This window comes from Dama dama, chromosome 8, assembly GCF_033118175.1.
Source record: "Dama dama isolate Ldn47 chromosome 8, ASM3311817v1, whole genome shotgun sequence".
Classification (NCBI taxonomy): Eukaryota; Metazoa; Chordata; class Mammalia; order Artiodactyla; family Cervidae; genus Dama; species Dama dama.
Genome location: NC_083688.1, coordinates 44,090,578 through 44,116,995, shown reverse-complemented (window position 1 = coordinate 44,116,995; position 26,418 = coordinate 44,090,578). Strand labels below are relative to the sequence as shown.

At 38.4% G+C, this 26,418-nt stretch overlaps 2 protein-coding genes across 2 annotated transcripts in view; both read right to left on the bottom strand.

Annotated features, from left to right (window-relative positions):
* Positions 1–640: 640 nt before the first annotated feature.
* TMEM237 (transmembrane protein 237) lies at positions 641–21,976 on the bottom strand. The gene is made up of 12 exons (XM_061147982.1): positions 21,609–21,976; positions 20,333–20,364; positions 18,786–18,842; positions 15,705–15,842; positions 10,753–10,873; positions 9,812–9,969; positions 7,470–7,593; positions 6,986–7,177; positions 5,604–5,677; positions 4,863–4,956; positions 4,321–4,442; positions 641–2,280 (listed from the first exon to the last, which is right to left on the bottom strand). Exons 1-12 carry the CDS (start codon positions 21,974–21,976, stop codon positions 2,219–2,221), a joined length of 1,542 nt encoding a protein of 513 aa, XP_061003965.1. The 3' UTR covers positions 641–2,218.
* A 2,106-nt stretch (positions 21,977–24,082) lies between these two features.
* The window catches only part of MPP4 (MAGUK p55 scaffold protein 4), a 36,243-nt gene continuing 33,907 nt past the window's right edge, over positions 24,083–26,418 (bottom strand). The window contains exons 20-21 of the mRNA XM_061147947.1: positions 26,024–26,158; positions 24,083–24,274 (exon numbers count right to left, since the gene is read on the bottom strand). Of these exons, the coding sequence (XP_061003930.1) occupies positions 24,083–24,274; positions 26,024–26,158 (327 nt within the window). The remainder of the gene's footprint in view (positions 24,275–26,023; positions 26,159–26,418) is intronic.

Genomic DNA, 26,418 nt, shown 5'->3' with positions numbered 1-26,418 from the left:
CTCCCAGGTATTTTTGTTGTTGTTCAGTCACTAAGTCTTGTCCGACTCTTTGTGACCCCATGGACTTGAGCACGCCAGACTTCCCTGTCCTTCACCATCTCCCAGAGCTTGCTCAAACTCATGTCCATTGAGTCAGTGATGCCATCCAACCATCTCATCCTCTGTCATCCCCTTCTCCTCCTGCCCTCAATCTTTCCCAGCATCAGGGTCTTTTTCGATGAGTTGGCTCTTTGCATCAGATAGCTAAAGTATTGGAGCTTCAACTTCAGCATCAGTCCTTCCAATGAATATTCTCAGTTGATTTCCTTTAGGATTGACTGGTTTGACCTTGTGAGGAGACTTGCAAGAGTCTTCTCCAGCACTCCAATTCAAAAGCATCAGTTCTTTGGTGCTCAGCTTTCTTTATGGTCCAACTCTCACATCCGTACATGACTACTGAAAAAACCATAGCTTTGACTATATGGACCTTTGTTGGCAAAGTGATGTCTCTGCTTTTTAATAGGCTAAGTTTGTCATAAACTTTCTTCCAAGGAGCAAGCATCTTTTAATTTTATGGCTGCAGTCTCTGTCCGCATTGATTTTGGAGTCCAAGAAAATAAAATCTGTAAAACTCACATTCATTCAAAAACTTATACGCAAATTTTCATAGTAGTTTTATTCATAAATAAAAAAGTGGAATCAGCTCAGATGTCCTTTGACAGGTAAATGGTTAAGCTTCAATACGTTGCAATGTAACTTTGCAATAAAAAGGGATGAACTATGGCCTTACAACATGGGTGAATCTCCAGGGGATACATTGAGCAGAGTAAAGCTAATCCCAAAAGATTACATATTGTATAATTCCACTTACTATTGAAATTATAAGATTTAAGAAATAGAAGACATTAGTAATTGCCAGGTCTTGGGGTAAGGGTTACAAGAGATTCTTACAGCTTTTAGACTTGGTAGAGACACAAACATACACAATTGATAAAACTGTATAGAACTTAATATACACACAGACATACACACACGTGACAGTGGGGGGATTCCCTTTTCAGCAGCTCCTGACAGCTGGAGAATACCTTACAGACAGGCAAGATATTCCTAGTATGGCATGTGTATCAAATTGAGACCTATTCTCAGAGCCACCCAGCTCCACCATCAGCTTCTCAGTCCTCTACTGTTCCACAGCATTCACTGGGTTGCTCATCAGGGCAGGCTCAGTTTCACTGAGGTGCCCAAGAGTCTCTGAGACATCTTTTCCCACAGTGAGCCTTAATGTCTTGAGCTCTAAGTCTCATATCAGTTGAGGCACCAATAGATACAGCTCTGAAGAGATCTCTTCCAGTGCAGGACCCACCTGAAGAGTGGGATTTCCCTGAAGGTCAAAGATCTCTCTGACAAAGAACTTGGGAACAGGTATGGTGAATTTCTACTCATACTTCTTGTCATTTAAAAAAAGAGGCAGGGGATAAGGTCTGCAGAGGTCAAATGAGTGTTAACTTAATAAGCTCACAGGCCTCTCCTTTACTCTCCCGAGCTCTTGGCCAGCTTGGCTTCTCTTTTGCTATATATGTTTCTTAAAGCTCCCTAAATGATTCTGATGTGCAAGCAGATATGGGAGCTACTGGTATAGGTCTTAAAAAAAAAATAAGCTTTTACAATTATAAAACTTCTCAAACAGAAGTTACACTTCCTTCTTATTAGCCATCTTTCAAGCTAAATTACATTTTACTTATTACATGATACACAACCACTGAACCAGTTTCAAAAATGACAAAATTCATATTTCAATTTATTCAGTCAGGAAACATGAAAAATAAATAATGAAGGTCCTTTTCCTCCCCTTCTTCTCTATTCTCTAAATTTATGTTTAAACCTGATAGATATTTTGTAACACTAAAGTTATGGCTTTTTAAAAGCACTATATTACTGCTTTTAAAGATAATGATTATAAATGCAACTAATCTGAAAAAACAGGAAATAAACACTTTCACCTTGTTGGTTTCTAGTTCATTATCTCCTTTGTCATAAAGACAATAATGCTACAGAAATTAATGTTTGGGTATAAATTGCAGATACAATTTTAACATTTTCCATAATCCTGAGAAATGTTTCAGTATTATATAATCAAAAATCAATTCCAAATACATCTGTACATATATAAAAATACATTTAAAAACAAGAATGGGAAAAATTCTAAATACGAGGTCATTCCTCAGAAGGTGAGTTGGCACTATGAAGAGGCTTTGATTCCTTTATCAGGATATTCTTCCACATCTGAGGAGAACATCAACTCTGGGAGAGAAAATGAACAAATCATACTTAAAATGATTTCCCAGCATCTCAAAAAGTTTTATAACTTACGAATGAACAGTTTTAAAATATTAACATATTATATAATAGAATTATAATTCTTTATGTTATAAATTATTGTTATAAATTCTTTATATTATATTATTATTATTATATTATATAATTCTTACTTGAGTACAAGTAAGATTTCTTGATAGTGAACTCTGAGTTTTAAAAGATGAACTATTGACAAATGTACAAGTTTTACATTTTGAGATTTACAAGTTTTTAATGCATTGTAACTTCTAAAAAATAAAATATATATAATAGAGACAATATAATAACTCATACCAGGAAGTTTAAGTCACTTAGCGAATCCAGGATCATTAAACGGCTAAAGAAGTCTAATTCTGTAGTGATCATGAAAACCTAAAATATAGGACATAGACATAGAGGAGGACCTGGAACTAAGATTAGGTGTGTGCCAGGAAAGCTTAAATATGTGACCCCATTTAATTACCATAAACTCCCTTTAAGTGAGTATTATCTTCCTCATTTTATATTTCCTTTTTTTTATCCATATGGAAATGTTATTTGACTCATATAGCCCTAAAAGAGAACAGGATTCTGGAAATATAAGTAACATACACTTTGTAATTAAGACTGAATACTGCATAAGCCAGCTGAATGTAGCTTCAATCCCAGTGGAGAATGTTATTAATTGGCATTTCGACATTTAAACTATCACTAAGCATAGTCCCATAGTTTACTAAAATACCAAGAAATATTAAAGAAAAAAAGAAAACCTTAGAAATTTAGTAAAATAAAGTCCCGATGTAAACATTAGATGAAAAAAAAAATCTTTGAATGATGAAAAACTACACCAAGTTAAAGAAAAACTACAAACTACCTAAAGCCTAAGAAGATTTTTAAAAATATTTTAAATATATCGAAAAGGAATAATTAGTAAATAACACAAGAAAAGGTACATTCATGAATGAAAACACACAGATTACATTTTTTGTCTTGGTTTTTACAAATGGAAATGTTGAAGATTCTCAGTTCCAAGATTTCTGAGACATAGGCTGTAATCAGTTGATCAAACTGTGGTTAAATGCTTTAACAAATCAAGAATAAAATAATAGCCAAAGTCCAGAAAACAGCAAAGAGATTCAAGGGTGAAACTGTAGAACATCTACCAGGAAACACAACTTACATATTAAGCTGTTCTCAGAGCAATGCTGAAAGACTGGCAGTTTGCAAAAGTGATTCTTCTTCAGGTGTTCCAAAAGGGGTCTGAGGACTACAGATTAGTAAATCTCACTTTACTCTGGGCACACTAAAGATTGCTAAACACTTCATTAGACAATGAAGGGTTAAGAATTTGTGCCAAGTAGAGGAGGAGGTAAGAATAAATTCACTTGAATATGTGTCTAGCAGAGGCTAACAGATGAAGCATATGATTTATTTCAAATTTATGGGCTTCCCAAGAGGCTCGGTGGTAAAGCATCTGCCTGCAATGCAGGAAACACAGCAGGAGCTGCAGGTTCAATCCCTGGGTCGGGAAGGTCCCCCTGCGGGAGGAAATGGTCACCCAGTCCAGTACTCTTGCTGGGAAAAGCCCACGGACAGAGGAGACTGGAGGGCTATAGTCTATAGATTTGCAAAGGGTCAGACACGACTTAGCGACTGGGCAGCAAGAGATACTTTGATCAGAAAGAGGCTAAGAGAAAGGAAGAGCAAAGACTTTCTCTAAACTACCCGAAAGGGTCCAAGAAAAGAAATATCTCCAAAATATGTGGAAACCCTCACTAAGTGCTCCAAGACTCCAGCTCTCCTACACACTCCTCTGTTTTTTGCATCATTCAGTTTCACCACTTTATTATTACACTTCTTGGGTTATTTTAAATGCATCTTTGTTATTGAAATGTTATAATACTATAAAGTATAAATGACATAATGCTATATCCATTAAAAAGAAGATTTATGAAGTCATTATAGAAGATTTTATGATGTATTTATACTATTTTTTTTCTTTAATACCTTCACTAAGATCCATGCCTGGCCTGTAAGACAAAAAAAGCCACGATAACCCAACCAGAAGGGCCACCACCAGATTCACCACAATCCATGGCTGGAGAACCTGCTCCTCAATTCCTTCTGCCCTAGAGGTACAGAAATACTCATCAGAAATGTCTTCACTGTGATCCATATATCCAGATATATCTATTTTATAAACTTAAAAAAAAATAGCCATCCTTATCTAGAGGAATAACAAGCATAAAATATAACTTCCTTATGAAATACACTATATATATCATGAGAATTTTAAAACCATAACTTAAAAGATTTAAAACATTGTTTACAAAATATCTCATTAAAAATGTAAGAGTATATAGCAATAGTTACCCATTAACCAATGGAATAGGGCGTTTTTTGGCCACAATTTTAGAAACAAAAACAAGGCCTTCATTACTACTTATAGGTGAAAACAAGTTAAAGAGTGAAAAAACAACAATAGCACCATTCCTCCTACTGTTGCTTTATTATGATCAACAGTTCCTAGTGCTGCTATGAATTCTTACCAGAGGCTGCCGTTAACAGAAGAAGGTGTGTAAAGGTGGATTCTGTCACTTGTCATTTGTTGACTCAGAGATAATATAAGAGCAGTAAAGTACACTGAGGAAAGACAAATGAATTACTAACAATGTATTTTTAACAACCCAGTTTGTTTGGAATTTATAAATAACTTTAAGGTAAAAAATAATCTGAGCTTTGAGAAATGCTGACACACAAAAAATTTCATTTGGTCAATTTCAATAGGCTGGGTAATCTTAGATTATTTTTCAGTACAGGTGGAGAAGGGTCTTTAGATACTATTTTATCATTAGACTGACAAGAATCTAGAAGATCATTTAAGAAATTAAATGATTTAAGGCCCTAAAATTAGTTTTATTAATATTCTCATAATTAGAACAAAATTTACTCCAAATTACCAAAAAGGTAAAAAAAACATAGTATTTGTTACTAAAATGCCCTATCAGCCCTATCTGTTTAATGTCAAGTGGAAAAAACACAAAAGTTAAATATTAAGTAACACAGAACAACAAATTTTAAAAAGTTAGATAACCTCTGCTGAAAAATAATTCTAAACCTCCACTGAAAAATAATTCAATCAAAATTATACCTACCATAGTTTAATTACAAATTCCACTGAATATGGATATGAAATGTTTATAAGTAGCAATAATATAAAATCATTTTTAAAATAAAATTATACTTTTTTTCTGATTCAAATTTATACAGTTATGAAATTATTCACTTACAGAAAGATGCTAAAGCTCTTGGATCCAGAGCAAGAAAATTTCGGATTGCTACTGACGTTTTAGCAAAGTCAATCCTAGAAAATACAAAAGCCTCTTGTCACAGTGTAGTTGCAAACTTCTTACAAAACTGTACAAAACTGTAGTCTCCAGACAACAGTTTCTTTCTTCTCTATTTTAATGCTACCACATGTACTGTCTATTATGAAGCTTTAAGTAGCTACAGTTAATCCTTAACACACATGAAAGAATCTTATTTACAAAGGCCACATATAACATTTAACATATAACATTTAAAAGACTGTTTTAGTCATCATTCCTTTAGCATTAAGAAGAAACAAACTTGATCAGCAATTTCATTAGATTCTACTTCCTTTTATTACTCATATTTATTGAGTGATAAGCTGTTGTTTTCTTAGTGGGTTAAATTGTGTTCCTAAAAAGACATATTGAACCCTGGGACCTGTGAATGTGACCCTATTTGGAAACAGAATCTTTACTGATGCTGTCAACTTAAGATGAGGCCGTTACAAGGGGCCCTAATCCAGTAAGACTGGTGTCTTTATAAGAAGAGACACAGATTCATGGACACACACGTACGACTGTCATCTGATAACTGAGGGAGAGGCTGGAGTAATGCATCTACAAGCCAAGGAACACCAAAGACTGCCAGAAACCACTGGAAGCTAAGAAAGAGGCAGGAACAGACCCTCCATGGAGCCCTCTAAAATGGAACCAACCTTGCCAACACCTTGGTTCTAGACTTTTAGATTCCAAAACTGTGAGAGAACACATTCCTGTTGTTTCAAGCCACCCAGTTCCGGGTACGTTTGTTACAACAGCCCTAGGAAACTAATACAATACCCAGAGTCTTGACTATACCGGATTCAGTTCATTGGAAGATGCTTGGGTCTTTTTTTAAATTAACTTTTTGCTTTGTATTGAGGTATTGCCAATTAACAATGTTGTAACAGTTTCAGGTGAATAGAGAAGGGACCCAGCCATACAGATACATGTATCCTTTCTCCCCCAAACCCCCCTCCCATCCAGGCTGCTAACACTGTGCAGAGTTCCATGGTCTATACAATAGGTCCCTGTTGGTTATAGATGCAGCAGTGTGTGTGTTTGGGACTTTTTCAGTTGATTATATTTGGATGAAATTTTGAATTTAGAGTTGATGCTGGAACGGGTTAAGACTTTGGGGTATGTTTTTGCTCACAATAGTCCTATCTCCTCCCCCCAAAAAAGAACAGAAACAGAATGGTTCTTTAATATTAATATCCTGTAATTCTATTTTGAAAATGTCATAGTTTGTCAGGGACACATTTTGCTCAACACTTCCTTCTGAAGAAAGTTAGAGGGGCCTACGGTCACAACAGTCTTACCTGTCAAAGGCTGAAACTGTACTCAGAGCCAAAAGCAAGTAGAGAAGACTCTGGAATGGATATGCTAATGTCTTGTATTGTTGCAGAAGGTTTGAGAGGTCAGAAAGCTCATCTCCTGCCAGAACATAGATCACAACAATGTTCCACACAGCACAGCCAGCGAGGAAGCCATGGGAGAAGACACCAATCATCCTGAATGGAAAACGGTTTTGTTAACATACACGAAAGACTAAAGCAAAAAGCTCATTCTTCAAATCTCTTCATGAGTAAGAATAAAATTCAACATTTCACAAAAAGCAAAAACAAGCTTTTCTTTTCTCTATACTAATAGGCAGATGATTTAACTCTAATTCAATGTTTGAAAAATATATCCACCCACCATTTTAAGTTTTGACAGTATTTTTTAACAGTATTGAACAGTCAACACTTAAAAAAAAAAACTGTGGAACATTTGTCTTAAGAAAAATCCAACAAAATCAGTCACCGGAAAGCCCGATGCACCGACAGTGCAACATCTCTGGTCGTCCAGGAAGGTTTCATGTCCATCGACACATCGATCTTTTCTGTGGTCTTAATCAACTCTGAACGATCAGCAGCTTGGAATCGCCCTAAGAACACAACACACAATTAAAAACAACTCACAACAGAGAACCCTGGTGATCTTTCTTGTTATTCCACATTTAAGAACCCTCAAGTTGAGACTGAAATTTTACTGTTTTCTTGTCTAAAAATTCTCCGATTTGGCTCCTATTTCAGAAGTCTCTTTTTTCTCAGTTGCTAAAAACATACAATATTTTAATCTTGAAGAGAAGTAAATGATGTCCACGCACTTTCTTCTCAACCCAAAACAGATGTTAAAGAAGCAGTCTTGGAAATCAATTTATTTAATGAAATACAACAATGAACTTGTAATTCAGAATGAAGTCTGGAAACCTTTAACATAATATAGTCTAAAAGATTCTAATTTAGAGATTTTTACAAGTATTAAAGTGTAAATTCTACCACTATAAAGGTAAGTCAATATTTGAAAACACTTCAAATTTCTCAGGAAAGGATGCCAACATATGTAGTATGGCGTTCTGTGATGACAGGAAAGAAACGGATTGTTTCATACACTTGTCTTAAGATTCCCATGGAAACCATCAGTTCAAGGGTCAGAACTCAATACTATGAGCAGAGCTTTATGCTTCTACTGCAGACAAGGAGGCTCCTTCTCATTCATCAGCCAATCCACAAATGGACCTCAGGAAACTGGAAAGTTTCCATTATTTTTGCCAAACCTGGTTGTCAGGCACTTTGGAGAAGGAAAGACAGAAGTGGGATACCTAATGTTCCCAAAGAAAAAGCAACTGCTGGGCAGATCACTGGTACATTTCATGGTCAGTTACTTTACTAAGAGAAGTTTCTGTGCTACAGGAGGCAAGAATAAAAATGAGGATTGAGTGACATTGCTTGAAAATCAGTTCAGTTCAGTCACTCAGTCATGTCCAACTCTTTGCAACCCCATGAACTGCAGCACTCCAGGCCTCCCTGTCCATCACCAACTCCCGAAATCCACCCAAACCCATGTCCTAGTGTCGGTGATGCCATCCAACCATCTCATCCTGTCATCCCCTTCTCCTCCTGCCCTCAATCTCTCCCAGCATCAGGGTATTTTCCAATGAGTCAGCTCTCCACATCAAGTGGCCAAAGTATTAGAGTTTCAGCTTCAACATCAGGCCCTCCAATGCTTGAAAACAGACTGAAGCAAATTAAATGGCCACATGGTATACTAGTCCTGCTGCGTGCATGCTCAGTCGTGTCTGACTCTGCAACCCCATGGACTGTAGCCTGCCAGTCTCCTCTAACAGCCCTTAACTAGAAGTCATGAAACTTTGGTTAGAGTCCCAACTCTGTACTAATCAACTGTGAGACCCTGGGTGAGTCCGCCTCTCTGGGTCACAGGTTTCTCACTGGCCAACAATGCCAAGATCCCTTAAGTGGGCTCTTAAGGAATCAGAATTCTAAAACAATTTATGCAAAATTTAAGTTGTAAATTTTAAGGGTTAACCTTTATGTTTTAGATGAGTTCTTTAGGCAGCATGTTCACAGCATATCCATGGGACTAATATATGGTTATGATCATGATTTCAGGTTTTTCTTAAACACCACAAATATAGTGTTATAACCAATGTGTGCTACATACGATGTCAGAACTATTTTTCTAAAAGAAAACATAGCTATAATGTTCTATTTCTCATTTAATATGGCAATACTATCATGTATTTTCTCTTATTTATTTTTAATGATAGAATTTATATCATTACTTGCTCCACCACCAATATTGCTACCAATTGCAGAAAACTGGTAAAGTACAGCAGAAAATAAAGAAATGGGTGAGGGAAAGGGAAGCTTTTTAAATTACCAATCATCTCAACCTAGAAACAACCAGCGTTAACATTTCAGCATATTTTCTTCTAGTCTTTTGTCCTATGCATTTCTCTATATTTCAAATCTAACTACAAGTATGTATGTTTACTTTTCATTACCATCTTCCCACGAAGTGAAAATTTCTCCCTAAACATTATTTTTGGTGGTGCAGAAGATTTCATCGTATAGATATGTCATGAACTGTCTGAATCACTCCCCTTCTGTTTTACATTTAGGTTTTTTTTCAGTTTTTTGCTCTCATTAATAACAATGTGATGATTAGCTTTATGTATAAATTTTTATCCATATTTTTACTTATTTCCTTAATTCAGATTTCCAGAAGTATAATTCCTAGGTCAAAGGATATCCCTGTATAATTCTTAAAGGGTTCATGTTCCAAAACAAGGATCTACTTACTGCTTTTCTCCACAAACACTTTGCCTACAGGCTGGCTAATGCCCGTGGGTGCAGTGAATACAGATTGTTGTTCTGGACTACTTTGCTCATCAGTAATTATGTCTTCATCTTCAACTCCTAGTTCATTGGCATAATGTAATTCCGCTGGCTGGGTTTTCCTGTAATCAAGGAGAATGTAAGAAAAATGGATGATTACTGACCTTTTATAGACCCAAATAAGGAGGTTCTTGCGGGTCTAATAGAAAGAACCCTGGATTTGGAGTCAGAAAATTTGGTTTTTACTCAAATGGATCAGTTATTAACTTCTTTGTACAGCAAGTCACTTACATTTCTGTGGGCCTCAGTTTTCTCATCTGGAAAATCAAGTGACTGAACTAGATTTGAAAGGTTCTTTATAGACTTAAAATTATATGATTCTATATAGACACTGATCACTATGTGTAGGGTCATTTCCAAATATGAACAACAGTGTTATATACCTTCCAGTACACTTCTTTAAAGTATACCATTCTATTTCACCTGGGACTTAATTTCCTATGCTGAAATAAACATTTTATGTATTGTTAGAATAATCATAATTTGAATTCTATTAATATGAGGAAATAAATAATAGCCTACCTTATTAATACCACCTTTAATCTTTAATACCTTTAATATGTAATATTTTTACTATTTATATAAAATCTTCTATTTGTGTTCCTCTTCTTTAGACACAGCTCCTAAAATATTTTATTTAAATATAATATTTTACTTTTCTCAGTGGGCTTACTCTTTTCAAAGTTATCCTTAGACTAGTTTAACTAATACCCTTGTAATTCTACTAATCCTAGAGATACACAACTGCAAATATTTAATAAGACTTAGAAGCTGCTGTTTGGGAGCTCCAAATTAAGCATCAGGGTACCTCTGCAGAATATTTAGAAGGACAAATAAATCCTTACTTCATCTTTCTTCGAGGTTTCTGAATAACTGGCTCCTCATCTGGCTCCACATTGATACCATTTTCATTTGGTAATAAAGATGGACTAGCTGTCTTCTTCTGGGTAAAGGCAGTCTCCAATTCTGAAAATAAAGCAGATTAAGTTTTTAAATAACTATGATACAAAAAAGAAAAGTAGCATGTAAGACTTCTGTAAGACAAAAGAACTTTAAGAATTCTAATTGTTCCCCAATTTTTTTCACCGTCTTACTAATCTTTAATTTTTAAAATTTTATACCTCTAAACGCTCAACAGAAAATTTGAAATCATGATGTCAAACAACATGAAAAAAGAAAAATTAAGTCATCCAACATTGAGGGTGTGTCAGAGCTCCACGATTACCTCCAAGTTCTATGATTCACTCAACAGACTCACAAGTCATTTACACTCACAGTTACAGTTTATTACAGGAAAAAGACACAAAACAAAATCAGAAGAAGGAAAAACCTCATGGAACAAAGTCCCAAAGAAACCAAGTCCAAGTTTCCAAGAGTCCTCTATCAATGAAGTCACACGGACGTGCCAATTATTCCAGTAACAAGTTGTGATGACACATGTGTTCCTTTCTCTTCTGGGGAAGCTCATCAGTCACTTAGCAGCCAGGGATTTTACTGGGGAGTGATCACAGAGGCACCTGCTGCCAAACACATACCAAAATTCTAGACTCCCAGAAGAAAAGTGGGTGCTCAGCATAAATCTCACTGTGTGCATAGGTGCAGAATGAGCCACCCTGACAGTTTATAGAGAAAGCTTTGCATCAGTGTAGAAAACTGTTTTGTACAAAGCCAGAATGTTATGTCCACAAATCAAGGCAAGTTGAAGTGGTCAAACAGCAGATGACAAGAGTGAACATTGACATTTTAGGAATCAGTGATCTAAAACAGACTGGAATGGGTGAATTTAACTCAGATGACGCTTATATTTACTACCATGGGCAAGATTCCCTTAGAAGAAATGGAGTAGCCATCACACTCAACAAAAGAGTCCGAAATGCAGTACTTGGATGCAGTCTCAAAAATGACAGAATGATCTCTGTTTGATTCCAAAGTAAATCATTCAATATCACAGTAATCCAAGTCTATGCCCCGACCAGTAATGCTGAAGAAGCTGAAGTTGAACAGTTCTAGAAAGACATACAAGACCTTTTAGAACTAACACCCAAAAGAGATGTCCTCTTCATTATAGGGGACTGAAATGCAAAAGTAGGAAGTCAAGAAATACCTGGAGTAACAGGCAAATTTGGCCTTGGACTACAAAATGAAGTAGGTCAAAGGCTAACAGAGTTTTGCCAAGAGAACACACTGGTCATAGCAAACACCCTCTTCCAACAACACAAGAGAAGACTCTACACATGGACATGAACAGATGGTCAATACCGAAATCAGATAGATTATATTCTTTGCAGCCAAAACAGAGAAGCTCTATACAGTCAGCAAAAACAAGACCGGGAGCTGACTGTGGCTCAGATCATGAACTCCTTATTGCCAAATTCAGACTTAAATTGAAGAAAGTAGGGAAAACCTTGAGACCATTCAGGTATGACCTAAATCAAATCCCTTACGATTATACAGTGGAAGTGACAAACAGATTCAAGGGAACAGATCTGATAGACCGAGTGCCTGAAGAACTACAGACAGAGGTTCATGACATTGTACAGGAGGCATTGATCAAGATGATCCCCAAGAAAAAGAAAGGCAAAAAGGCCAAATGGTTGTCTGAGGAGGCCTACAAATAGCTGAGAAAAGAAGAGACGCTAAAGGCAAAGGAGAAAAAGAAAGATATAAGCATCTGAATGCAGAGTTCCAAAGAAGAGCAAGGAGAGATAAGAAAGCCTTCCTCAGTGACCAATGTAAAGAATAGAGGAAAACAACAGAATGGGAAAGACTAGCGATCTCTTCAGGAAAATTAAGACAAGGGAACATTCCGTGCAATGATGGGCACAATAAAGGACAGAAATGGTATGGACCTAACAGAAACAGAAGATATTAAGAAGAGGTGGCAAAAATACACAGAGAACTTTACAAAAAAGATCTTCATGATCTAGATAACCACGATGGTGTGATCACTCACCTAGAGCCAGACATCCCAGAATATGAAGTAAAATGGGTGTTAGGAAGCATCACTACGAACAAAGCTAGTAAGTGATGAAATTCCAGTTGAGCCATTTCAAATCCTGAAAGATAATGCTATGAAAGTGCTGCACTCAATATGCCAGCAAATTTGGAAAACTCAGCAGTGGCCACAGGACTGGAAAAGGTCAGTTTTCATTCCAATCCCAAAGAAAGGCAATGCCAGAGAATGCTCAAACTACCACACAATTGCACTCATCTCACATGCTAGTAAAGTAATGCTCAGAATTCTCCAAGCCAGGCTTCAGCAATATGTGAACCGTGAACTTCCAGATGTTCAAGCTGGTTTTAGAAAAGGCAGAGGAACCAGAGATCAAACTGCCAACATCCACTGGATCATCAAAAAAGCAAGAGAGTTCCAGAAAAACATCTATTTTTGCTTTATTGACTATGCCAAAGCCTTCGACTGTGTGGATCACAATAAACTGTGGAAAATTCTTCAGGAGATAGGAATACCAGACCACCTGAACTGCCTCTTGAGAAACCTGTATGCAGGTCAGGAAGCAATAGTTAGAACTGGACATGGAACAACAGACTGGTTCCAAATAGGAAAAGGAGTATCTCAAGGCTGTATATTGTCACCCTGCTTATTTAATTTATATGCAGAGTACATCATGAGAAATGCTGGACTGGAGGAAGCACAAGCTGGAATCAAGATTGCCGGGAGAAATATCAATAACCTCAGATATGCAGATGACACCACCCTTAGGCCAGAAAGTGAAGAAGAACTAAAAAGCCTCTTGATGAAAGTGAAAGAGGAGAGTGAAAAAGTTGGCTTAAAGCTCAACATTCAGAAAACTAAGATCATGGCATTCGGTTCCATCACTTCATGGCAGATAGATGGGGAAACAGTGGAAACAGTGGCTGACTTTATTTTTCTGGGCTCTAAAATCACTGCAGATGGTGATTGCAGCCATGAAATTAAAAGGCGCTTACTCCTTACAAGGAAAGTTATGACCAACCTAGACAGCATATTAAAAAACAGAGACATTACTCTGCCAACAAAGGTCCATCTAGTCAAGGCTATGGTTTTTCCAGTGGTCATGTATGGATGTGAGAGTTGGACTATAAAGAAAGCTGAGTGCCAAAAATTAATGCTTTTGAACTGTGGTGTTGGAGAAGACTCTTGAGAGTCTCTTGGACTGCAAGGAGATCCAACCAGTCCATCCTAAAGGAGATCAGCCCTTGGTGTTCATTGGAAGGACTGATGCTGAAGCTGAAACTCCAATACTTTGACCATCTGACGTGAAGAGCTGACTCATTGGAAAAAACCTTGATGCTGGGAAAGATTGAAGGCAGGAGGAGAAGGGGATGACAGAGGATGAGATGGTTGGATGGCATCACCGACTCAATGGACATGGGTTTGGGTGGATTCCGGGAGTTGGTGATGGACATCGAGGCCTGGAACACTGCAGTTCATGGGGTCACAAAGAGACGAACACGACTGAGTGACTGAACTGAACTGAACTGAATGTTAATGGGAGAAAGCTAATCTTACAATCTTTGTTCCTTCTTTTTTTTAACTAATAAAATCTACTGTCATTTTTCTAATTATTATAAAAGTTACACATACAATATATGAAAATTTATTAAACATAAAGAAAGAAAATTTTTAAAAATCATCCCTAATTCCTCCTTCTAAAACTCCTACCACTGTTGACACTTTGCTATATCCTTCCATTCTTTTTACTGTATGTGTGTGTACGTGCATACATCCTGGATTGAACTGTGTCTCCTGAAAAAGATATACACAAGTCCTAATCCCCAATACCTGTGAATGAGACTTTAGAAATAGGGTCTTTGCAGATGTGATCAAGTTAATATGAGGTCATGTTGGATTAGGATGGGCCCTAAATTCAATGGCTGGTGTCCTTATAAGAAAAGCCAAATTTGGACACAGAAACACAGGGGAAAAATACAGAATGGAGTTATGCTGTTACAAGCCAAAGAATGCCAAGAACTACAAACCACCACCAGAATCTGGAGGAGGTTAGGGTGGATTCTTTCCTACAAACTCCAGAGGAAACATGGCCCTGTGGACACCTTGATTTTGGACTTCTAGCCTCCAGAACTGTCAGAGACTAAATGTCCATTGTCCATTGGCAACCACACCAAGATCTAAACTTTCTATTTTCCTTCTGAAATTGCATCCCTTCTCTCATAATCTGTACATATATTCCCTCATAGCTCAGTTGGTGGTGGCGTCCATGGTGGCTCAGACGGTAAAAGCGTCTGCCTGCAATGCAGGAGACATGAGTTCGATCCCTGGGTCGGGAAGATCCCCTGGAGAAGGAAATGGCAACTCACTCCAGTACTCTTGCCTGGAAAATCCCATGGACAGAGAAGCCTGATAGGCTACAGTCCATGGGGTCTCAAAGAGTTGAACACGACTGAGCGACTTCACTTTCACTTTTCAGCTCAGTTGGTTAAGAATCTGCCTGCAATGCAGGAGACCCTAGTTCGATACCTGGGTTGGGAAGATCCCCTGGAGGAGGGATAGGCTACCCACTCCAGTATTTGGCCTGGAGAATTCCATGGACTGTATAGTCCATGGGGTCACAAGGAGTCGGACACCACTGAGCGACTTTCACTTCACTTCACTTCATGATCAAAGAGATCCTCTAAAATATTCCTGACTTAACCTTCTAGAGTTACCCTAGCAATAAAAATTTTAAGCAAAAAAAGAAAAAACTGGATATGAGTGGGGAAAAATAGAAACAGGTTTTTAATCATATCCCTCAAAACACAACTGTTGTCACAAGCTAAGCTCGGTTTCTTTACATACCAAGAGGTAGCCTCGTTTTCTTCTGCCTCCGCTGAGCAGGAGCTTCTTGACGTTCTGTGGAGTCTTGGGCTGGTGGCTCGCTGCCCTCAGGTGGTCTGTGAGCAGCAGTCTGAACAAGACCTTCTGAAGCAGCACTGGCTACAGAGAAACAGGGTAGGGGGAAACGGGGATAACTTGAGCAGAGACTACTAACTCTCAAAAATACGGGGAAAGGGCAACTGCAATGTCTCCTATATAATATCCTCTTCTCTCACAGAACTAACTGTGCCCCAGATCTTGATTTCCTCCCTCCTCACCTGTAACTTTGGGCTTCAAGTTGAAAAAACAAAAGAAATGAGGGAACAAGGAAGACTGAGAAGGAAAAACCTGGGGACTAGAAAGAAGAACAAAAGACGGGGAGGAGGAAAATCACTTCTGAGCTTTCAAAACAGTGAAAACATGATAGAAGCCATCACCATAGGGAACTCTTACTTCTCTTATGCCTTGAGGGTTATCAGCCTCTAACTATCAACAGTTTAGTCCTTCATTTATAAATTAACACATGATAAAGTCATCATGGATAACTGCAGTTAACAGATAACTTATCAATCTCTCCCCTCATTAAATCTTTGAACAGATTTTGACACATTTTGGCAGATCTGAATTCTACTTCATAACTTCCCCTGCCAGTTTCTTCACAGAAGAATACAGATGAGTGAACAAATGAACAGATGTATTAGTGTATTAGTATTATCAATAGTACTGAGCGAAATGGAAACTAAAATAAGCTACTTTTCATCCACTATGTTAACAAAAAAAAATTTTCAAGTTGATATTTTCCAGCGTTCTCAAGGACTTAGCAAATGTGACACTCAAACTCTGTTGCTCGTACGAAGATAACTAAAGCTCTGTTAAAGGCAATTTAGTGGAAACTTGTATTAATAATGCACAGGTCCTTTCATCAATTTCACTGCTAGCAATCCACCTTATAGAAATATCTCTTCTTCCCCATCATCCACTATTTTATGTGGAAAAGCTGCAAGTTGTTGGAGTGAAAAATTTGAAATAACCTAACTGAACAACAACTTTAATAAAAGTCAGCAATATATCCCTTTGGTCGAGAGCACGGATTTTTTTTTTTTTTTTTCTTTTTTACAAGAAAAATAGTTGGTAGCTGGGACAGAGCTGTACCTCTGTTCCCTCAACTCAGTTTTTGTTGCATTCTTCACCAGTGACCTTTTTAAGTCCACAGGTAAGACATGTCTGTACTTAATTGTGAGTACACTTTTAGAGTCTAGCATTTCAGTGAGTATCTTTGTGAATCTAAGTCTCTCTGCCTCTCATTCCTTTTTGTTCCATGTCTGTATGTCTTTCTGTATACATCCATCTCCATTTTTCTCTTTTCTTACACCCACCATCTATTACTCCATTTATTGGGCAATGATAAGCTAATATAAGTTTCTGATCAGGTATAAGGTAGGACCAGCTATGAGCTTTAGGATGTTCATCCAGCAGTGGTGGACAAGACAAAGTAGGGCGGAAGGAAGCTAGAAGTCCAGAGCAATGTTGGAGGCAACTCCAATACCTCAGGTGAGAGGAAGAAAGGTGCTAGACTAACCATAGTTGTGGCAGTGGAAATGACAGCAGGAAAAATACATTAAAACTACTATATAAGAAGCAAGCTTGAGCTTCCCTGGTGGTCTAGTGGTTAAGAATCTACTTTGCAATGCAGGGAACATGGGTTCCATCCCTGGTCCAGGAAGATCCTACGTGCTGTGGAGCGACTAAGCTTGTGGACCACAACTACTGAGCCAGTGCTCTAGAGCCCACAAGCTGCAATTACTGAGCCCATGTGCTGCAATCACTGAATCCTGTGCTCCAAAACAAGAGAAGCCACCGCAATGAGAAGCCCGTGCACCGCAATGAAGAGCAGCCGCTGCTCACAGCAACTGCAGAAAGCCCATGCACAGCAACAAAACCCAGCAGAGCCAAAAACAGCTAAATAAATAAAAACAAAGGAAGAAGCAGCAAGTCTCTGAGAGGCAGAAAGTAGAGTGAAAACTGCAGAATTCAAAGGTGCCTCTGAGGTTTCCAGCCCTGGTCCCTGGGAGAGCAGGAGGGGTCCATGAACAAACCTTGTAAGTAAAAAAGTAAAGTAAGCAAGTGAGAAGTAAAACTTGGACTTCCCCGGTGGCTCAGTGGTAAAGAATCTGCCCGCCAATGCAGGGGACACAGGTTTGATCCCTGCTCCAGGAAGGTTTCACATGCTGAGGGTATTTAAGCCCGTGCTCCACAACTACTGAGTCTCTGTGCTCTAGAGCCCATGCTCCACAATAGAAGCCACAGCAATGAGAAGCCTACGCACTGCACCTAGAGAGTAGCCCCTATTTGCCACAACTCGAGAAAGCCCACATAAAGTAACAAAGACCCAGCAGAGTCAAAAAAAGAGATCCCATATGCCACAACTAAGACCCAGTGCAGTCAAATAAATTAATAAAATTTAAAAAAAAAAGAAGTAAAACTTATCATTGGAAGTAATAATAAATACTGAACATGCTGAGTTCAAGTTACGGGCAGAACATCCAAGATTATCAGTGAATAAGACAAAAAAGTTCATAGAATTTGCTCATTATTGGAGTTTTAATACCTGGATGATATGGCCCTGACTTCAGACTCATGTTCTAATGTGGATTCTCTGACTGGAATAAGGGATACAAGAACCTTGTGTCTCTAAATCCATATCTTGTTCAAGGGTCTGGAACTGACCATGGCTTAAGACAACTTATGTTATCTGGGGATAAAAGACCTCAAAGAGTCCAAGAAAGTTGTGGAAGTTAAGATCTGGGGCAGCACTACCCTTTATTCCACAAATGTTTCTACCCTTTATTCCACAAATGTTTCTAAATACTCCTCAGCCTGCCCATGGCCTTATCCCTCATGACCATCAAGAATCCCACTGCTTCAGAGTGAACTTGATTCTATCTTTAACACAGCAGCGACTTGGGACTGTTAGGGCCCTGCTTCTCCCTGATTTGTGATGTTTATCATGTCCGAGGTCCTGGAAAAACTTGTGATTCCACACAACAAAGAACAACTTCTTACCAAGTGGGGTTTTCGTTCTGGGCTTCTTTTTCTTAGGACGACTAAGTGGAATATCATCTATAAAAGAGAAAGAACACCAGAAAAGGCTGCCTAAGAATCAATGCAAGGAAGAGTCAAAAGGGAACTTTTAGTGGGGAAGACCTTTCCCTTCTCTTCCCTGGGTCCAGTCAACTTCTATACATTAGGGGAAGGTGAGAAATTGACAAAGTTAGAGGAAGCCCATAGGGTAAATACAGGTAGCTCATGGCTAGTCAGTAAAGTTATAAACTGTGACAGAAAGTGGGCTCATCAAATATTCATCTGATCCCCTACATTTCCCAGCCCCTTTGCACTGGGGCCTATGGTTCTGACCAAGAGGCTGTGAGCAGAAGTGTTCTGTGCCATTCGGGAGCCAAGACATTGGAAGAGCCAGTGAGTAACTCTTCAGTTTCCCCATCCCTTGCTGTGGCAACTGAGGGGCCTCACATTAAGATGGCAGAACTGCAGCATGGAAGTAGCTGAGATCACTGCATCATTAGTGAAGAGGGAGAGGAAGGTAACTGTCCTGGATTGTTCCTATAGCAGACTTTGCATTAACCAGAAAAAATCCCTTATGATATTAAGTAACTGAGATTTGGGGGTTAGTGTGACATAACCCAGTCTACCCTGATGAAATGAGACAAAAGAAGATGTAGTCCCTATCACAGAACTATATGCAAGACCACAGTTATGTTCTAGGTGACTCCATTCAGGGATGAATGCTTTTTAACTTTTAAGGTCAAATATCAACATATAACTAGTGTCAATGGCAGTCATAGGAGATTAATATGATAAAAAAAAATTGTGACATTATAAAGTATACTATTCAGATTCAAGTTTAAGGGAAAATTAAGGTGAAAAAACTTTCAAACATCAAATACTGTATTTAGAAAATTTTACATTAACAGAAAACTAACTCACCTTGAATAGCACTTTACATGACACCACCAAATTTAATCAGGACAGAGACAAAAAGAGAAACTCTATTAATTAGAAATCTATTAAACTTTAAGACTGTAAACTGACTTGTATCATTACAAATTTAAAATAAAATTAGCTTTCACAGAAAATCAGCTAGTTTACAAACTAGCTTATTATTTATAAGTAATAAGCTGTTTAATAAGACTAACAAAATAACCCCAATATTTTCTGAACCTACAGTTACATACTCCCTGTCTATTAATAAAGTGGATTAAACAGATTAAGAACTCTTATGTTGTCACTGATTAAAATCAGCTTAAACTCTGAGGAAACTATTCTCGCAAACAAAAGAGGATCAGAATTCTGATCAACAAGTCATTAAAACATTCAGAACGGACCCAGTATACTAATATGTGGACCTTCAGTATTTGAAACAGAACATTTAATCACAACTGTTATCTTAATGATTCAAGGATTTTTCATCTTTAAACTTGAGGAAGTCTTTTCTGAATTATTATAATTGTGTAATGGTACTAGTCAAATTTTTTCACTTTATTCATTTTGCATTTTTAAAACTAGATAATAAAATTACTGTCAATTATTTTTACCTTGGCACAGGTGGAAGGGCTCGTGGAGGACGCTATGGGAAAAAGACAGAAAATTGCTTGTAAGTAAAGGCCTGGGAGCATCTTTACTTCATGTATTTCAAATGTTTGATAACCCTGTTCATCAAATGAAACCCAAAAGATACAGATGAGAATCAGATAGGCAATTTTAATTTTTTCTATCACTTCTAAATTTCACATAAAATTCCTTCCTTCCTATATTCCTCACTATCTACATGCCAGGCACTGTTCTAAGCATTAGGGATACATTAATAAACAGAGAGATCCTTGCTTTTATGCAAATTACATCCTAATGGTTAAGTATTAGAAGGTAACATTAAGCATATATATGTTTATATATATGAATGAGGAATGCTGCTTTAATTAGGAAAAGTCTCTCTGAGGTATTTGAACTGAGACCCGAATAAGAAAGGAGCCAAAGGGGAGCAAATATACAATCTTTTACTGGAGAGTGGGCTTGGAGAGTTTCAGGTAAAAGAAGGCCAAAAAAGGTGAAGCACGGTTATCAGGGCATGGGCAAATTAATTAGGAAGACCGACAGGAAGAACTTAGATTTTGCCATAATTCATTGGGAAGCCAATGGAGGTTTTAAGTCACAGAGTAAAATACTAACATTTATATAGTAACGTTTTTAAAAGTTTACTAACACAACATAGTAATCTTTTAAAAAGTATACTCGGAATACAACGTGAAACACCCAATTTAGGGCAGAAAGAAAAAAAATTCTAAATATAGTATAAATTTTCTACTTTACATGAACAAGAAAAGTGTTCACAACATTAATTGGCTATAGGCCAATATAAAATAACACGTTTTTTAAGAAGTGCTTGCAGGTCACAGAAATTACAGTTAAGTAACGCTCTGGAATCTTTCAAAATAAAATACTAACAAATATGTCTAGTAATCAGTTTAATATTCCAAGTATCTCAAGCTCCTTGCAGAAGACATTGATTTTGAAGGGTTAAATTTTAAACAACTCAGTGCTGTTCCACAACTGTCCCCTTTAGCTATCCATTCGTTCAAAGAGTGTGTTAATAAAAATGCTACAAGATTAAGACATGGCCGGCTTTCTAAGCACTACCCAGTAGTCAAAACTGAACTGACAAAGGATAGGTACTGTTCATCAGTCTACAAAACGGTATTGTTCTAAAGATGCTATGGACCGTGTTCTAACCAAAGACTCAGTTCAGAGGACAACTCCTCATTTCAAAAGTCCCGCAAAAATGACGTGTCATCCATCCAGAAACTCAACCTCTACGTTCCTAAAAAGTAGAACGGCTCAACTAAACTGAAAGTAACTAAGGCTTGCTTACCACCTGCTTCTTCCCCATTGCGTCTAAAACTGGGCCCTCCGGAGGCGCCGGCTCCCGGGCGCGGGTAACTCACACCCCGCCCGGGTTCACACCCGCCTGGCTGGCCGCGCGCGCAGGCGCAATGCGTCATCAAGCTGCGCCGCACAGGCGGTTCTGACCCCCAGCCTCCACGCAGCAGGGTGGGAGCGAGGGGGAGCACGGAGACCCGGTGTGGCTTTTCCGGGCTCCTCTTGCGGGAAAGTGGGCGTTGAAGTCGGGGCCCCGCGGGGGTAGACTCCAGCGGGTGCGGAGTAGCAATCACGATTTTTCCCATGGTTTCCCAAGTGGTTGCAGTGATTTGTTTGAGAGAAGTGAGAGAAGATCAGGATTAAAAGTCCCTGCTGGCAAACAAATCTCTTTCCTGGGCAGCTAAAATGCTCTCCGGGAGGTGTCGATACGAAGGGCCTCGCTGGCAGCCCCCGTACCCGCAGGGGCGGGGTCGAAGTGAGTGAGCCGTCGTCATGGCAACACCCTCACACCCACCCCCGGAAACTTCAGGCCTGGCTCTCCGCCCGGCTCTTGGAGCTCGGGTCCGGCCCTGGGAAGAACTTCTAGCCCCGGCTCCCAATCCCTATCCTGTGAGCGCTGAAGGGGCGGATGCGCGAGCTTCCAGACTCGGGCTCGCCGCTTCCTGTCCCCAGCAGGTCGGCGTCGGCCCCGCCCCAGAGGTAGCGGCCGCGTCGAGGCAGGCGACACGCCCCTCACCGCTCACCCTGTGGTCCTCCTCCACCCCGAGCCTGGAGTCGGCCCTCATGGCGCTCTGCCCGCCTGGACTCCCTCGGCGCAACTGCTGCCGGCGGGAGCCTGGTTCCCCGCGACGCTGCAGCCTTCGGGACCGGCGGGAGGCGGGGGCTCTGCGGTGCCGGACTGGGCCGCCGCCCCCGGGCCAGGTCTCCGCCCGCCTCCGCTTTGGCAGCCTTCGCGTTCAGAGGCTTCGGGATTGAGAGACGCTAGCGTTTAGCCACCCGACCTAACGTTTAGGTTCGGGTATGAGTGAGTGAGTGTGTGTTGAAACAGGCAATTCTCAAATTTTCTCCAGTTACTTACCCTCCATCCAAAGACGCAGGACATAAAATCTGGGCTCACATGAGTGTTAAAAAAATGACAGTTTTCTTCGTTTTGTTTGGTTGGGTTTCTGAGAAAAATAATGCTTGGTCACTTTAAATTAAAAACTACAGATATTTTGAAGCATACACTCAGTTTGCTCAATAGTTAAGAAACAGCAGATGGATGGCACGGATATGGGGAAAGTTAGGGAATCAGCCAGTAGTCCTGTATGGATGTGAGAACTGGACCATAAAAGAAGGCTGAGCACCAAAGAATTGATGCTTTTGAACTGTGGTTTTGGAGAAGACTCTTTAGAGTCCCTTGGACTTGAAGGAGATCAAACCAGTCAGTCCTAAAGTATATCAATTCATTGAAAGGACTGATGCTGAAGTGGAAGCTGCAATACTTTGGCCACCTGATGACAAGAGCAGACTCATTGGAAAAGACCCTGGGAAAGACTGAGGGCAGGAGAAGGGGGCAACAGAGGATATAATGGTTGGATGGCATCACCGACTCAGTGGACACGAGTTTGAGGAAATTCCAGGAGATGGTGAAGGACAGGGAAACCTGGCTGTCCATGGGGTCCACATGACTGAGCGACTGAACAACACGGGAGTGATCCGAAGGTGAACATATGTAAGGGCAGGAAGAGCGACTGGAAGTCTCCGAGTTCGTGGAATAACATCCTCATCCCCTTGTTTTCTCAGATGTTTCTGTTTAGCACTAAAATTCATCGCTCTTTCCTAATTTAGGCATAAATGTAGATACTGGATTTGGGGGGAAAATTAGTGATTGCTACAGCCCTGATCAAAAGAATAATTTTTCCTTGTAGTTTAATGTGTAAAATGAGAGCAGTGCTGTTTCTCTAAGTTTTGGTGTTAGAGGTGATTTGTGTATTAATCCTTTCTTCTTGCAGTTAAACTGGGTACTTTTTGAAAAATCAACGTTTATAAAACAAGTTTCATAAGGCAAAATACAGTTTCTGAAGTTAAATAGAACTATTTTATTTAGGAAAGCTCTTTTTTATCTGAATCACACAAAGGCCATGTGAAATCTATGAAAAGTCCTCATACTCAGTGACTTAACATTGTTCCCTAACAATTGCTGCATATAAGGTAAAGGAAAACATTTTTTTCCCCTGAAATCCAAATAGATTACTCTACATAACCATACAAATTTCTTTCAAATAAGATGAACAAACTGCAGCACTTTTGCAGCTGCACATAATATAATAGAGCAAATATGACACTGACATTTTAGATTATAGCTGTTTTTCCAGCTCTAGGGAACGGATGAACATTGTTAAAACTCCAGTATTAAGCAGAAGGCCTCTTTAAGATTCCGTCTCAGAGGAAACCCATGTTGCTGGTACCCACTGGGACTCCTCCTGAGCCTTCTGAACTGCGGACAGCAACTGGGCACATGCATCTTGCAAGTTGTCATTCACAATCACATGATCAAAAAACTGGCCAAACTGAGTCTCCATTTTTTGGGCTAAATCCTCCATCTCTTGTAGATCTTCATCCTTTAGGAAAAATAGAAAAATACAAATAGCAAACTTAATGAGATGAATAGAAATAACAGGCAGTTATGCTGTTGTACTCAGAACTGTAGCTGTTTATAAAAACAGGTCATGTAAATGTTCTCCAGTCTAACCATAAAACTTATGTTTCTGTGTTTAGTCTTACTTAATGTCTCCCAGATCAAGTTTTCATAAAGTTGAGTTAATAGTTTGTAGACAACCAGTCCTCTCAACTTCCTATTCGGACTTAAATTATCTTATTCTATTATCTAAACACTTGGAGCTCTCAAACCACATACAACATAAAACCAAAGAAATTTTATCAGTTAAATATAAATAAAAATTAAACATAAATTTGAAATGAACGTTAAACTGATAAGAATGACATTATTTTGTGGACACAAATGGCCACTTTCAACATGGTGGTATGACATGGTTCTTCAAATGAGCCATTTCTAAATTACTCTTCATGATGACTGACTTAACCTATAATGTCTATTTCTACTGCTGTGAAATCATTTATTCAAGATCATTTGGCCTTCACTTGGCACTAATACATTAAATTCATTGCCATTATTTTCTTATTTGTCTACAATAATTAGTACAACTTGTCATAAATACAAATATAAACACGGGCACTGAGATCTTGTGGCAGTACTCCTTTACAAGGTGACCATACTCAAGACCTAGAAACAATTTTGTTAACTTTTCAGATTGCCATAAAACTGAGAACAGAATTTAATTAAGACTCAGAGAATATATACATAGACTCCACTGTTTGAAATGCAAACTGGAGAATCAAACTTCCATATAGTAGTCTTTGAAAAAATAATGAAGATAAAAATAATGAGAGGTAAAGGATAATACAAAGATACTTCATGCTCACTTCAGCAACACATATAAAACACATATAAATTTGGAATGATGTAGAGATTAACATGCCCCTACTCAAGGATGACATGCAAATTCATAAAGCAGTCCATCTATTTAATTTGTTTTACAAGATTAAAAAGTTCTGGAGATCTGCTTCACAATATGAAGAGAATTAACATTACTTAACTGTACACTTAAAATGGGTAAGACGGTAAGTCTTGTTTTATGTTTTATGTTTTTTACCACACCACATAAACACACACACATGCGTGCATGCAACATAAGTGGATATAACGTCTTGATCTAGATGATGGTTATCTGGGTGCATACACCCTGTAAAAATTCTTTGAACAGTACACTTAAGATTTATACACCTTACTAAATGTATGTTATGACTTAAAATATTTAAAGTATATTTAATGAAAAACATACAGATATATATGGGAAAATCACTGATTAATCCCACCTGGCCTGGCCCCTCTATTATAATTATTAATAAACATCTTTATGTTTTAATATATTTATAAAGAGATATCATATAATAGATGATATAATCGATTGGGGTATTTTAAAGTAAATTCAAATACTTTGTAAAATAAATAATCCATTTTAAGTACACACACCCAATTTCTGTGTGGTTTTGCAAATTGTGACTTGAGGGCCTTTTCTTTTAAAGCTAGACCCAAAAAGAGGAGAAAAATAAGAGTATTTATTAAACTTTAACATCTATAAATGATATTTAATAAGGATAACTCATAAGGGTAGTATTCATGAGAAACAAAAATTACATTCCTTAACATAGGAATACTGTGGAATAATACAGTAATTTTTTGACTGGGAAAAAAAGCAATATACTCATCTATCTCCTCTGTATCTTACCTTGAACTTCATGTCCACAAAATAGTCTGTAATAATCTTGGCATTTTTCCGAGATCGCTTCATACAACTCATGTTAGATGGCTTTATAAATATGACATAGGGCTTCAGTTCTTGGGTTCGAGCCACTTGAATACCCTACACAGGAAAATTAAATGCACATTTAAAACAGAGGTCCTTACATGTATATGTATGACTGAGTGCCTTCCTTGTCCATCTGCAGCTACCACAACATTGCTAATCAGCTCTACCCCGATACAAAATAAGAAGTAAAGTTTGGGGAAAAAAAAATAATGAAGAAAAAAATGAGAAAAAAGGAAGTCCTAGTAGCTGAAATATCTCGAGAGAATATTACATTGAGGATCGAAAAACATAAGTCCTAATTTTCTAGAGTCAAC